The sequence below is a fragment of the Crinia signifera genome, chromosome 3, assembly GCF_055691185.1.
Source record: "Crinia signifera chromosome 3, ASM5569118v1, whole genome shotgun sequence".
NCBI classification, from domain to species: domain Eukaryota; kingdom Metazoa; phylum Chordata; class Amphibia; order Anura; family Myobatrachidae; genus Crinia; species Crinia signifera.
This window is the reverse complement of record NC_139219.1, coordinates 90,870,279-90,882,957: the sequence shown is the minus strand read 5'-3', so window position 1 is coordinate 90,882,957 and position 12,679 is coordinate 90,870,279. Positions and strand designations below refer to the sequence as shown.

Here is a 12,679-nt window from a genome sequence, read left to right as displayed (position 1 = left end):
GGACCACAAGAGTTTTGGATAATGGATTATTCTGTATTTCAGAATATGTTTATATTTCAATGATGTATCTTGTGGTATCTTGCATTTATGTTGTACAAACACATCAAACACATGAAATACACACAAATATATTTTATTTGTGCATAAAACAAGGTTTCAAAACATGAAACAAAGTTTGTGTACTATCTCAGGTACTGAATTTGAATGTTAAACAATAATTTTCTTGCACATATTTAGTGCCAGTTATATATCATGTCCTCAGTAGTGCTATTACTCATGTCCTCAGTAGTACTGTTCTACATGTACCCAGTAGTGTCAGTTACATATCATGTCCTCAGTAGTGCTGTTACAGATGTCCTCAGTAGTGCTGTTATACATGTACCCAGTAGTGTCAGTTACATATCATGTCCCCAGTAGTGCTTTTAGCAATACATTTTTTTTTCATTTACTGGAATGTATGGTTTTCAGAATAATTTGGATAAGGGATACTCAACCTGTACTAATAAAAGACAATAACATTTACACAAAAGCTTCAAGCACTTATCACAATGAAATACATTTGATCATACATACAGCATACTGCACATATACACACACACACACACACACACACACACACACACACACACACACACACACATTTATTTTCTGTCCATAATCTCACTGAAAGATTCTTCAGTCAGAACAGGAATCAGAAAATGACTGATAACAGAAAGCAGTAGGTTGTGCTAATTTGCCGTGGAAATAGAAGGCCTGATTTAGAGGCCTACTGCGTTGGCTCTGGCGATTGTTCAGGGTCACAAATGAATGAAATGCAAATGCTGAGAAGCCCAGTTTCTGCGCCATGCATGCTGTAATATCGCTGGTGCTTCTAGAAAGTCCAGCATTGGCTTGCCATTACGTGTGCCATCGACACTTGCACTCTTACACTAGAGTAATGCACGAACCTCCTGGGTTTTCAGAATCTTTTTATGAATATTTAATCATTATTTTGTTTAGCTTTAGATGGCCCAGCCTGGCATGTAGGATTAAGGTACATTACAGTATTCTCATTACGCAAGGTTTAGGGAATCCTTAAACTCAATGCCCTTGATTTTTTATTTTCTGATGTTTACAACTGACAAGTAGATACAGTAGGTACGACTACAGTATATGGGATCTGATTCAGAGTTGGTGGCAAGTTAGTTTTTTTGGGCCGATATTGCAGTTTTTCCCACTGCACATGTCTTGTAGCTGATCATATGTAATGCTGAGCAACTATGGGTTATTGAAAGTATTTTTGCATCTTCACCTGCTAAGTTTTTGTAACTGGACCACAGCTTCATGTTTACTTATAGGCATTGGGGGGTATTCAATCCTGGCCGAATTTCCTAACCAGGCGAAAAATCATTTTCGCCCACTTTTAAATAATTTTTTCGTTGATGCCATTTCACTTTTTTTTTTAGGGGGGGTTCGGCATGGGCCAAATAGGCCCGAAAAATGGGTGAAAATTGCTGCAAATTCACCCAAAACACATAGATTTGCGGCAAATTCAAAGATCCATGCAGTTTTAGTGAAAATTTGCAAATTTTGGCCTGGTGAAAAATTTGCCGGGGATTGAATATCGCCGATAGATTTTGATTATGAAATTGAGTTGAGCGTATGATAAGATCCATCTGATTTCAAATGGATGTTGTGCTCCAAGGATATGGCTTGCGCAAATACATGCTGAGAGTGATGACAACTACTTTTACAAGCGGGTAAATAGTGGTGGTGCAGATTCACAGATACAGCATCCCTGTATACAGGCAAATAACTGTACTGCATTCCAAGCAAGGTCTCCCTTGTGTGCAACTCTGATTCAGGCCATTAATTGTTCATAATAATTTGCAAACCATAGTATCATAAAAAATAAAAACAAATATACTGGCAATCATTTTAACATATCTGAAATTGTTCAAGGGCCTTATGACCTTAATACATTAGTGACATATTGCTTTAATTTCCTGATCACCTGATAGCCATGTCATCCAAATATCCGTTATCCAAATTATTCCGAAATCCTTACATTTCAGAAAGTGAAAAAAAATAAATTATTGCTAAAGGTACTACTGGGGACGTCTGTAACAGCACTACTTTGGACATGATATATAATTGGCAGTAAATATGTGCAAGGACATGATTGCTTGCCAAATTCAACTTCAGTACCTGAGATAGTACACAAACTTTGTTTCATGTTTTGAAACCTTGTTTTACGCACAATTAAAATATATTTGTGGGCATTTCATGTGTTTGTACAACATAAATGCAAAATACCTCAAGATACATCATCGAAATATAAAAATATTTTGAAATACGGAATAATCCATTATCCAAAATTCTTCTGGTCTCAAGCATTTTGTATAAGGGATACTCAACCTGTATTAAGTTAAAAAATCTTGATTCCCCAATCTTGCATAAGGAGTCAGCAAATCAGGAATTGTATACATTTTTCCCAATACCCTGATGGATCACTGATCATTGGTGGACACAGCTGGCAGATTGGCAGTTCTGGTCAGGTTAGGGAAATGGAACTGAGATGTATGGGGGTCTTAACCCATAGGTAATCAAACTCGATTGTCAGGATTACAGAATCACACTTGAAATTATTAGCTCTATGTGTGGATCTCTTAAAATGTATCAGTAAGAAATGATTACACCTGTGCACCTGCTAAGTGACCTGTAAAACAGGAACTACTGTATGCAGGGTCCTGAGGACAGAGTTTTAGAACCACTGACCTCACCACTAGTCTTACTTAAAGTTAAGGGTAACTAGGATGTGCAATATGCTAAAAAAAAGTGCTGCTGAAAATTTGAGCATAAATTTAGATTTTGGAATGTGCATTTCTTTGTTCATGTCTAAGTGTAAAAAAAAGTTGCCCGGTAGTTACGTAAAATATAAATTTGGTCATAGATGTTCTACTGTACAGTTTGTTTAATTCTAAAATATGTAAATTTATCTTTTCAATGTTTCATTTTATTTTTTTACATCAAGACTATGATAAAGAAAATATCAGAATGGAAGAAAAATGTAGAGTCTAATAGTAGTATGATGAAGAATTTTGAAGAGTCCAGAGCTGAACTTGAAAAAGTACTAAAAACATCAGAAGCATACTTTAAAGAGAGAGGAAACCCTGAAGAATTGCTGAAGAAGCACACGGTAAGTAACCATACGCATAGCAGCACCTTAGCTCACTGGGCTTTCCTTTCATTTCATTTCATTTCCTTTCCAGAAATACAATGTCAAACATTGGAAATGTTTTTATTTATTTATGTTTTAGAAATACTTTGTATTGAATAGATCACAGTGAACAACAGGGGACCAATACTGGAATTGTTTTTTTATTAATTCAAATAGTTCTGGCATTTTGTGAATTTTGTTTTATAATAATCAGATTTATTGGATAAAGCTCAGATAATTATTATGTTATGCAGTGAGGATATTTCTGCGCATCATCCAATATATGATATATGATCTGATGTTTTTGAGCTGATGTTGTTAAGAAGACTATAATATTGTGTCAATTTTCTAAATCCAAAAATGATACTGTAGTTTAGATAACTACTGTCACTGTTCTCTTAATGTATTTGTAATTTCTTCTTTTACAATTGTTAGGGCCACATTTAACGAGCTTTCACCATTTTTTAAAGTAAAAATATGTATGTTTTTGTGATATTTTTGTTTTTCCGTATACTGTGCCATAGCAGTATTTCTTTGTATGGATGCCAGTATTAGTACAGTCTAAGGAGTACATTTACTAAGAGGGAAGTTCTACTGAAGATGGGATGTTGCCCATAGCAACCTATCAGATTCTACTTATTATTTATTTAGCACCTGATTAATTGCTATGGGCAACATCCCATCATCAATAGAACTCCCATCTTAGAAAATGTACCTCTAAGAATGCGTATACTTTTATTAAGAACCCTGTAACTTTTTTTATTGCTCGCAGGATTTTTTTGGACAGTTAGATCAGAAGGTGCTTAACACTTTCCTGAAAGCTTGCGATGAACTGACAGATATTCTCCCTGAAAAAGACCAGCAGTCGCTTCAAGAAACTGTCCGGAAATTACACAAACAATGGAAGGTTTGTGGTTCGGTTTCCTCTGTAGATTGTACTTATCACATTATAAATAATGCTAGGTTTCTAAGTGGAAAGTAGGAATCTAAATATAACTGTTATGTTTTACTTAATGTCTATGTTTTAGCGTAGGGCTGTTTCCATTATTATATGTTCAGTTTCACATATCCAAAATTCAGGAATACACAATACTCAGAAATATGGAATTTTGGGTACAATTCAGACCCCTTCATTAGGGTCTGAATTTGTCTTCATCCCCGATGACCGGAGTCTGCGTATGTGCAAACCCCTGGCGTGAACGGCTTTGGAGAGTTTCACACTCGCTGAGCCGTATGCACCAGGAGGTGGAGGGAGGGCCCAGAAGCAGGAGGAAGACGCCCAGAGTTTTATGGGCATCCCCATAAAAACTCCAGGCTTTGCCCTGCTGATGAAGGTGTGTCGATGCCTGCTCAGGGCGGGCGGCTGACGTCACATGACATCAGCGCCCACCCCCCCCCCAATATCGGGGTCTTAGCTGACTTTTATGTGAATGGAAAAGAAATCATTCGATGGTGAGTGACCATAGAATGATTTCTCGGTACTTGTGTACTAGCACGGCGCCCACGATAATAAGGCGCCCGATTTTTTATCCCATCGCATGCCATACACCCGATGGCATGCGATGCGATTTTGCCCCATATACGATGTTAAATTGTATAAGAACCCTAATGGGTGCTTACAATGTTAAATGCACCCCCACGCCACCCCCAAGTATAAACGTGAACCCGAAGCGTGGCGAGCGCAGCGAGCCCGCGTGGGGCAGCGGTACGCGTCCTACGACCTTTTCATACCCCCACTATCCACGTCGGCGTGGAGTTGATTTTTATAAAGTGTGGCAAGCGCAGCGAGCCACCGAGCCCGAAGCGTGGTGAGCGCAGCGAGCCACCGAGCCCGAAGCGTGGCGAGGGGACGCGTATACCTGTGAAGTTTTGCGGGGCTCTCTGCGCTCGCCACGCTTCGGACTCGGGGGCTCGCTGCGCTCGCCACACTTTATAAGATACTGCATACCTTCAGGCCATGTGTATAAGGTGTATTTTGGTATTCGGATCTCATGGATCCGAATACCAAAATATGGAGGACTCAACCTTTTCTTTTTGTTGTGTGCATTTTTATGATATCCTAACTTGCTAACACATTAAACAGAGGAGGCTATATGTTTGTGTTTGCCTTTATAACCCTCATCAGGCCCAGAGTTTCTAGCTTGCACTCCCATGTTAACTGCCAATGTACTTATAGTATAAGATAAGATGTATAGTACATCAATATAAAGAAATAATTGGTTTGCAATGAGAAATGGTATATGGCATAATCCTTATACACCCCCTTGTGTTTATTTCAAAGGATTTTCAGAGTGAAGCTCCCTACCATCTACTGCACCTTAAAATTCAACTGGAGAAGAACAGGATTCTAGGCACGGTTGAAGAGTGCAGAGCAGAATTGGCTAGAGAGAACAAAATGCTGCCAGTAGATGGCAGCGAAAAGATCATTAAAGAGCATAGGGTATGTGTGCTTTACAGGTTACTTACTATCTTACATAAGTGCCAGAGTCTGGGTAAGTTTACTAAAATGAGAGTTATATTAAAATGGGATGTTGCCCAAAGCAACCAATCAGATTCTACAGATGGAGCCGACCTCAGCCAGCTTGCCCGATCGCCAGATCTCATGTGCTGGTGCAGGCTGGTGAATCGCGGATCGGCTGACAGGGACATGCGAGCGGCTCATTCGCTTGGGCGTCCCAGCCAGGCGGCGGGGACCAAAGGCTTCCTTGCCCATCTCTGCATCAGGGAGATTCTGCATGCTGGGGCAGAGCGGGCAGGAGCAGGGGGACGGGCCGGACAGCTGCTGCAGCCTCCGAGAGAACAGGGCGCACAAGCGTCTCGTGTTCGCGCACCCCATTCTGTCGGAGGACATGGCTGGTGGGGGACGGTGCATGTCGATTCCATCACCAGGAGCTGCTCTAATGAGAGTGGCTCTATCTGTACTTCTTATCTGTTTAGCACGTTCCAGATGATAATGATTACATCTGATTGGTTGCTTTGGGCAACATTACATCTTGTCTAGAACTCCTAACTTAGTAAATTTACCCCTCAGAGTCAGGCATGGAAGGGATAATTATTGCATTAGAATATAGGTTGTTGTGATGCATTTAGTTAATGAAAACAATCATGCAGTATAACTACATTTAACATCTTATACAGCCTTGTACAGTATATTAAATTACCATGTGGTGACACAATCTAAGCAGCAAATTCACTGATTAGAATATTACAAGATATTTGTTTTGTTCTTTGTATTTACTTGCTCTGCTGTGTCTTTGTTCTTGTTACATATGTATACTGTACTGTACTAGACATTTTTTGGTGAGAAAGGCGGCTACCAACTGTGTGAGAGAAGGCTGCAACTGATTGAGGAGCTATGTTTAAAGCTACAAGAAAGAGACCCAGTGAAAGGAGTGTTAGATCGCAATAGAGAAGTGTTGAAAGATCTGAAAGTCCAAATTGACAGCACATATCTAAAACTGATGGAACATCCAGACAAATGGAAAGATTTCAAGATCAGGTACTGTTCTTCAATCAGAAATCTGCATATTAGATTAACAAAGTGTCTTATCCCTCTTCCTACTGTTATCATGTCATTGTATATGTTAGTGTACAAAGTATTTCCTGATCATTGTATGTATAATTATATTATATATACCATTTATTATATACTGTATACCATTTTAGCTTATCTTGCAGTGAAGAAGTGGCCCAGTGGAGACGTTGCGCATAGCACCCTATAAGCTTCTACCTATTATTTTATAGATTACACTTGATAAATGATACATTAACGCTGATTGGTTGCTATGGGGAGCTTCTCCATTGGTCCACTTTTTCAAACCCTTTTCACTCATTGATACATCTACCTGTAAATTCTTAGTATGTATTACGGTTTTTAATAAATTACATGTTTTTGATATGCCCCAGTTGGGTCAAATTTCATTAGATCAGAAACCTTGAACCAGAACTTACAGTAGCATTAGCCAACAGCAGGAGGGTAAACAAATGCCTGAATGAACAGTGAAGCGTTACATTAGCCATTATCGTGAAGCGTTACACTAGCCATTATATCACGTTCAAGTGTCATTTATTTTTTCCTGTTTCCTGTCTCACTGACATAACAGATTAAATGGATTGTCAGACTGGCTTGTGGCAAGAGACAAGCAATTAAAGCAAATTAAAAGTGGGATCACAGATGTTACAAAATATGGACAATTAAAAGCTTCAGTACAGGTGATGTTTTCTCTAATAAGTGGTGGTTATTTCTTACATTTGTTTTCTACAATTATTACACTTGCAAACAACGTTTAGAACAAGTATTCCTATATGGGAATAATTCAAACCCCATACAGACTCTTTAAACATGTATGATTAATTATTGTTCTATGGCTCTGGCCCATTTTCCAAGCGCAGTGGGTGGGTAACTAACTGGCATCATCAGACACCTACCTTTAACCACCTACTTCTAGGTATGTGTGGACATGCAGTTTCTGGGCAGTGTCAGCTAGTTCTGACTGGTGCCTCGATGTGGACCAGACTGTCCTATATCACTGGCAAAGGTTTTCACCTTGGAGACACTGGACTCGGTCTAGGATAACTTTACGCAAACTTGTGTGCACTTATTCTGAATTATCCCCAATAAATATAATCAGGGTGTGGATACTCTTTAATTTTTATCTTGCTCCTTAACAGGGATCTTTCCATGTTCAGAATTGAAATATGGCAGAAGAGATTCAATTGTAAACTGATTCTCCCTAGCTCTGACCACATTCACCCATAAATTCCAACAATAGGGTGAAGCTCTACCCCTTTTAAAGTCCATGAATCAGCACACTTGTATGCTTTTTTGCTTTGTTTACAAAGATAAATAATCCCCCCCAGACGGTGTAATGGTTAGCACTACTGCTTCACAGCTCTGTGGTCATGGGTTAGATTCCCACCAAGGCCCTAACTGTGCGGAGTTTGTATATTCTCCCTGTGCTTGCGTGGGTTTCGTCCGGGTACTCCGGTTTCCTCCCACAATCCAAAAATATACTTGTAGGTTAATTGGCTTCCAACAAAAATTAACCCTAGAACGACTGTGTGTGCATGTACATGTGGTAGGGAATATAGATTGTAAGCTCCACTGGGGCTGGGACTGATGTTAATGTTCAAATATTCTCTGTAAAGCGCTGCGGAATATGTTTGTGCTATATAAGAAGCCTACTTATTTTCATAATTTTTTTTTTGTTTACTGATTCTAATAACATCCATTAGAACTATATAGGGACATATGTATTAAGCCTGGTGTGGTGCTAAAGTGGAAGGTTATAACGCACTAGCCAATCAGCTCCTAATTGTCATTTTAAACCCAGCATGCAACATTGCAGTTAGGAGCTTATTGGCTGGTGCATTATCACCTTTTATTTTATCACTTCACTGAGCTTAATACATCTGCCGCATAATTTTAAAGTACATTCAAATTAGTTACCGTTATTCTGTGGGGTTAAATGCCAACTAATGTGTTCACTGTAATTACAGGAAATCAGGAAAGATGTTCATAAACAAGAAGAAAATCTCAGGTATCTGAAAGAAAGACTTACTGCACTTACTGACGTGTCAGCGGAGACAGAAGTGACAAGACAAAGCGCTGATCTATCCAGACTTTCTACAGACCTAAAAGCACTTCTGGATTCTCTCACTGAGGTACATTTGTATGGTAACACTGGAATAAAATTGTTCTTACTACAGCTTCCAGGTCTACTGGACCTCTCTTGTTCAACCTTTTCTTAATGTAAACTTTTCCCATGTACTGTGTGACAAAAATAAGGGTTTGCTTTCCCCGTAACTGTTCTGTGCCTGCTATCTACCAAAATGTGGCACTGAATCTTTCTAGTTTTCCCTGTACCAAATGTAGTACTTTGCAGGCTATCTGACTGTCTATAACAGTGGTCTCCAACCTTTTTTGGGTCGGGAGCTACTCGCGACAAAATAAACCGCCCGAAGAGCTACTAAAGTAAAAAATGTTAAAAAATCTGCATAATACCAAAAAAACACACTGCAATGCCCCAGACATAATATGGCACACACTGCAATGTCCAATATGTCACAAACATACCTCCCAACACTGTAGGTAGAGGAGAAGAGACATCTGCGTGTGCCGAAGGCACGCGCCAAAAATTAGAGGTTTCAGCTACTACCGTGGAACTCGAGGCTACATCACCCATTTTTTCCGCTATGGGGGCATGGTCAGCTCTCTAAGAGCTGTAGCCACATGGGGTGCGGCCATGGAAAATGGGGGGTGTGATACACATATGCCCTCAATAGTGCAGTGCCAGATACACATGACCCCAATAGTGCAGTCCGTGATACCCATTATAAATATGCCCGCACCGTGATGCTCCATTATACATATGCCACACACACAATGCCCATTATACATATGCCCAACAACGTGATACTCCGTTATACAAATGCCCCACAACGTGATGCTCCATTATACATATGCCACACCGTGATGCTCCATTAATCATATGCCACACACCGTGATGCTCCATTAATCATATGCCACACACCGTGATGCTCCATTATACATATGCCACACCGTGATGCTCCATTATACATATGCCACACCGTGATGCTCCATTATACATATGCCCCACCGTGATGCTCCATTAATCATATGCCCCACCGTGATGCTCCATTAATCATATACCCCACCGTGATGCTCCATTATACATATGCCACACCGTGATGCTCCATTATACATATGCCACACCGTGATGCTCCATTATACATATGCCACACCGTGATGCTCCATTAATCATATGCCCCACCGTGATGCTCCATTAATCATATACCCCACCGTGATGCTCCATTATACATATGCCACACCGTGATGCTCATTACACATATGCCACACAAATAATGCCCATTACACATATGCCCCACACCTTGATGCTCATTAATTAATAATCATCAAGGTATCTGGGGCATATGCCACACACATGATGCCCATTATACAAATGCAATGAGCATCAAGTGTGTGGCATCATGTGTGTGGCATATGTCCCACACACCTTGATGATTATTAATTAATGAGTATCAAGGTGTGGGGCATATGTTTAATGGGCATTATTTGTGTGGCATATGTTTAATGACTCATTAAACATATGCCATACACATGATGCCCATTATACCTCAAGCAGTAAACAGTTGCGCACACACAGTTTAAAAAAAAAAAATTACCTAACCGAGTTAAGCAGAGGCTGTGGCGTCGATAAGTGCGGCATGTGCGGCATGTTGGGGACGTCAGGAGGTCACACTGCCGTCAAGTGAGGAAGCGCTATGCGGCAGGAGGTCACTGCTGCCGCCAGGTCCAGAAACGCGGCATTAACTCACTTCCTGACCTAATGCCGCCAAGCAAGGACCCGCTGCGTGGCAGGAGGTCACTGCCGCCGCCAGGTCCAGAAACGCGGCATTAACTCACTTCCTGACCTCCTGCCGCCAAGCAAGGACCCGCTGCGCGGCAGGAGGTCACTGAGCCCCGAGCTACTCTAAAACACCCGGCGAGCTACCCGTCGCTCGCTGGTCTACAATAAAAGAACATCTTGGCCACTCTAGTCTGTCCTTTTCCATTTATCTTTTTGGAAACTTCATCCCCAAATGGTAATATACCACAGTATTACATGTCCCTAGGTCACATAAAGACTCTGTGGGGGAAATTCACTAAGATGGGAGTTCTATTTCTTATGGATGTTGCTATGGGCAACCAATTAGAATCTACTTTTTATTTAGCACCTTCTAGAAGATAATAGATAGTATCTTAATGGTTGCATATGCATCTGAACTCTCATCTTAGTGAATTTCCCCCGTAGAGTCATTATGTGACCTAGGGACAGACCTATAGCTACAGTAAGCGGTAGCTTCAGGTAACAGCTACATTGCAGGTATTGTAGTATTATGGGTATGTGTAGTATTATGGTTTGATTTAGTTTTTTTTCTCTCAATACAATTCTGTTTTAAAAAGGTCCATCCACAGCTCGGTGGACATTTTAAGTGTACATTTACATGGCCACTAGCTTCTACTCCAGAAAATTGGCTCTTTGTTAAAGGTGCTGGTATAAAATCTGATCCCTCCCCCTGGATCTTGTGCAAAGGGTCCTGCAGTCTGAGACATTGTTGGCACATTGGTTGAGATTCTCCTTTCTTCAATATGGCGGTCAATCCTGCAGTGTTCCCTTTAGAAGGAATAGCAGCTCAGCCAACACAGAATACCATATCTTTAGCTTTCACCAATAGGTCGCTGGCTGTTAAGTAGACCAGGAGAATGGAGTATTTCATCTCATGAAGGTCTCCTACTACATACTACAGTTGTGTCTCCCAAAGCTGTAGGCAATATATTGACATACAAACACTAATACTGTATGTGCAATAATCACACAAAACTTACTGCATTTATTGCACCTACAGATAGGTCTAATACATATTTGCTGCTGTTATGCCAAATAGCCCCTCCTGGTGCACCAGGTCCCTTGAGACTCTGCTAGTGTCGGACAAATTTTTGGTGTCATTATGTGTCAAAAATTACACCGATGATTTACAGAAAGTAGGACGCACCAGGAGACTGTACTGATTTCATTTCATATATGACATGCGTGCATGTGTGCGACTGAGTCTCTGCACCTGCATACAAAATACTACTCTGCATCGACTGTGACTTTTTTCCATAAAAAGTTCTGCTGAACTTCATATAAAGACACAGACGCTCACAAATGAATCAGCTCACTGGCATCAGGCATCTCCCTCTGCATGCAGAGTGAGGATAGAAGTATGAAGACTCATCTGTATGAGTGATGAAGCATGAGGACCCATCTGTATGAGTAATTGTATGTCCCACAAATGGCCAGTGGCAATAGGGTCCACAGATACAAGACTACTTGCATGTGAACATATAAAATAGTACAATAAAACAATATAAAAATACTAAATGGTGGATCAGTACTCTAGATATATAAAGTATTTTTCTCCATGGAAATAATTAATAAATAGAATAGCCACAATGTATATACCTCTCAAAATAACTTGATCAATATCCACAATGAAGCAGTTGGCAAGATGAATTTTTATAGCTGGTTGATACTCGCTTCAAATTAAGCTGCTGGCAACAATGTTACCTCCTCATTGATGTTGATGGAGGGATCTTTGCAACCAGGGACAAAGCAATGTCCAATTCAATGCTGACAAGCTGAATGCTCCGGATGTTGTGGTGCCTCAGTTTGCGATCCTGCTGTGATCGAGTGTCACCTCTTGGCTGCATGCTAGAAAGAATGCTGGATTCTATCCGGATGTTAGTAGGTGCTCACTTGCAGTATGGGCTGGCTGCTCTGAGCACTCTCCAGTGACAGCGGGCATGGCTGGGTTAATAAGTAAGCTGCCAATACTTGTCGGTATTTTGACCGTTTGTATTTTGAATGCCAGGAAATCATACTGAACCCAGAATCAGGACCAGTGATAGGGTTT

The 12,679-nt window shown here is 40.5% G+C and overlaps 1 protein-coding gene across 1 annotated transcript in view; it reads left to right on the top strand.

Moving 5' to 3' along the window:
- The window catches only part of SYNE1 (spectrin repeat containing nuclear envelope protein 1), a 503,588-nt gene that overhangs the window by 230,246 nt on the left and 260,663 nt on the right, over positions 1-12,679 (top strand). Inside the window, 6 exon segments of the mRNA XM_083176202.1 lie at positions 3,014-3,178; positions 3,972-4,106; positions 5,481-5,639; positions 6,490-6,698; positions 7,303-7,411; positions 8,699-8,863. Coding sequence (XP_083032328.1) covers positions 3,014-3,178; positions 3,972-4,106; positions 5,481-5,639; positions 6,490-6,698; positions 7,303-7,411; positions 8,699-8,863 — 942 coding nt within the window.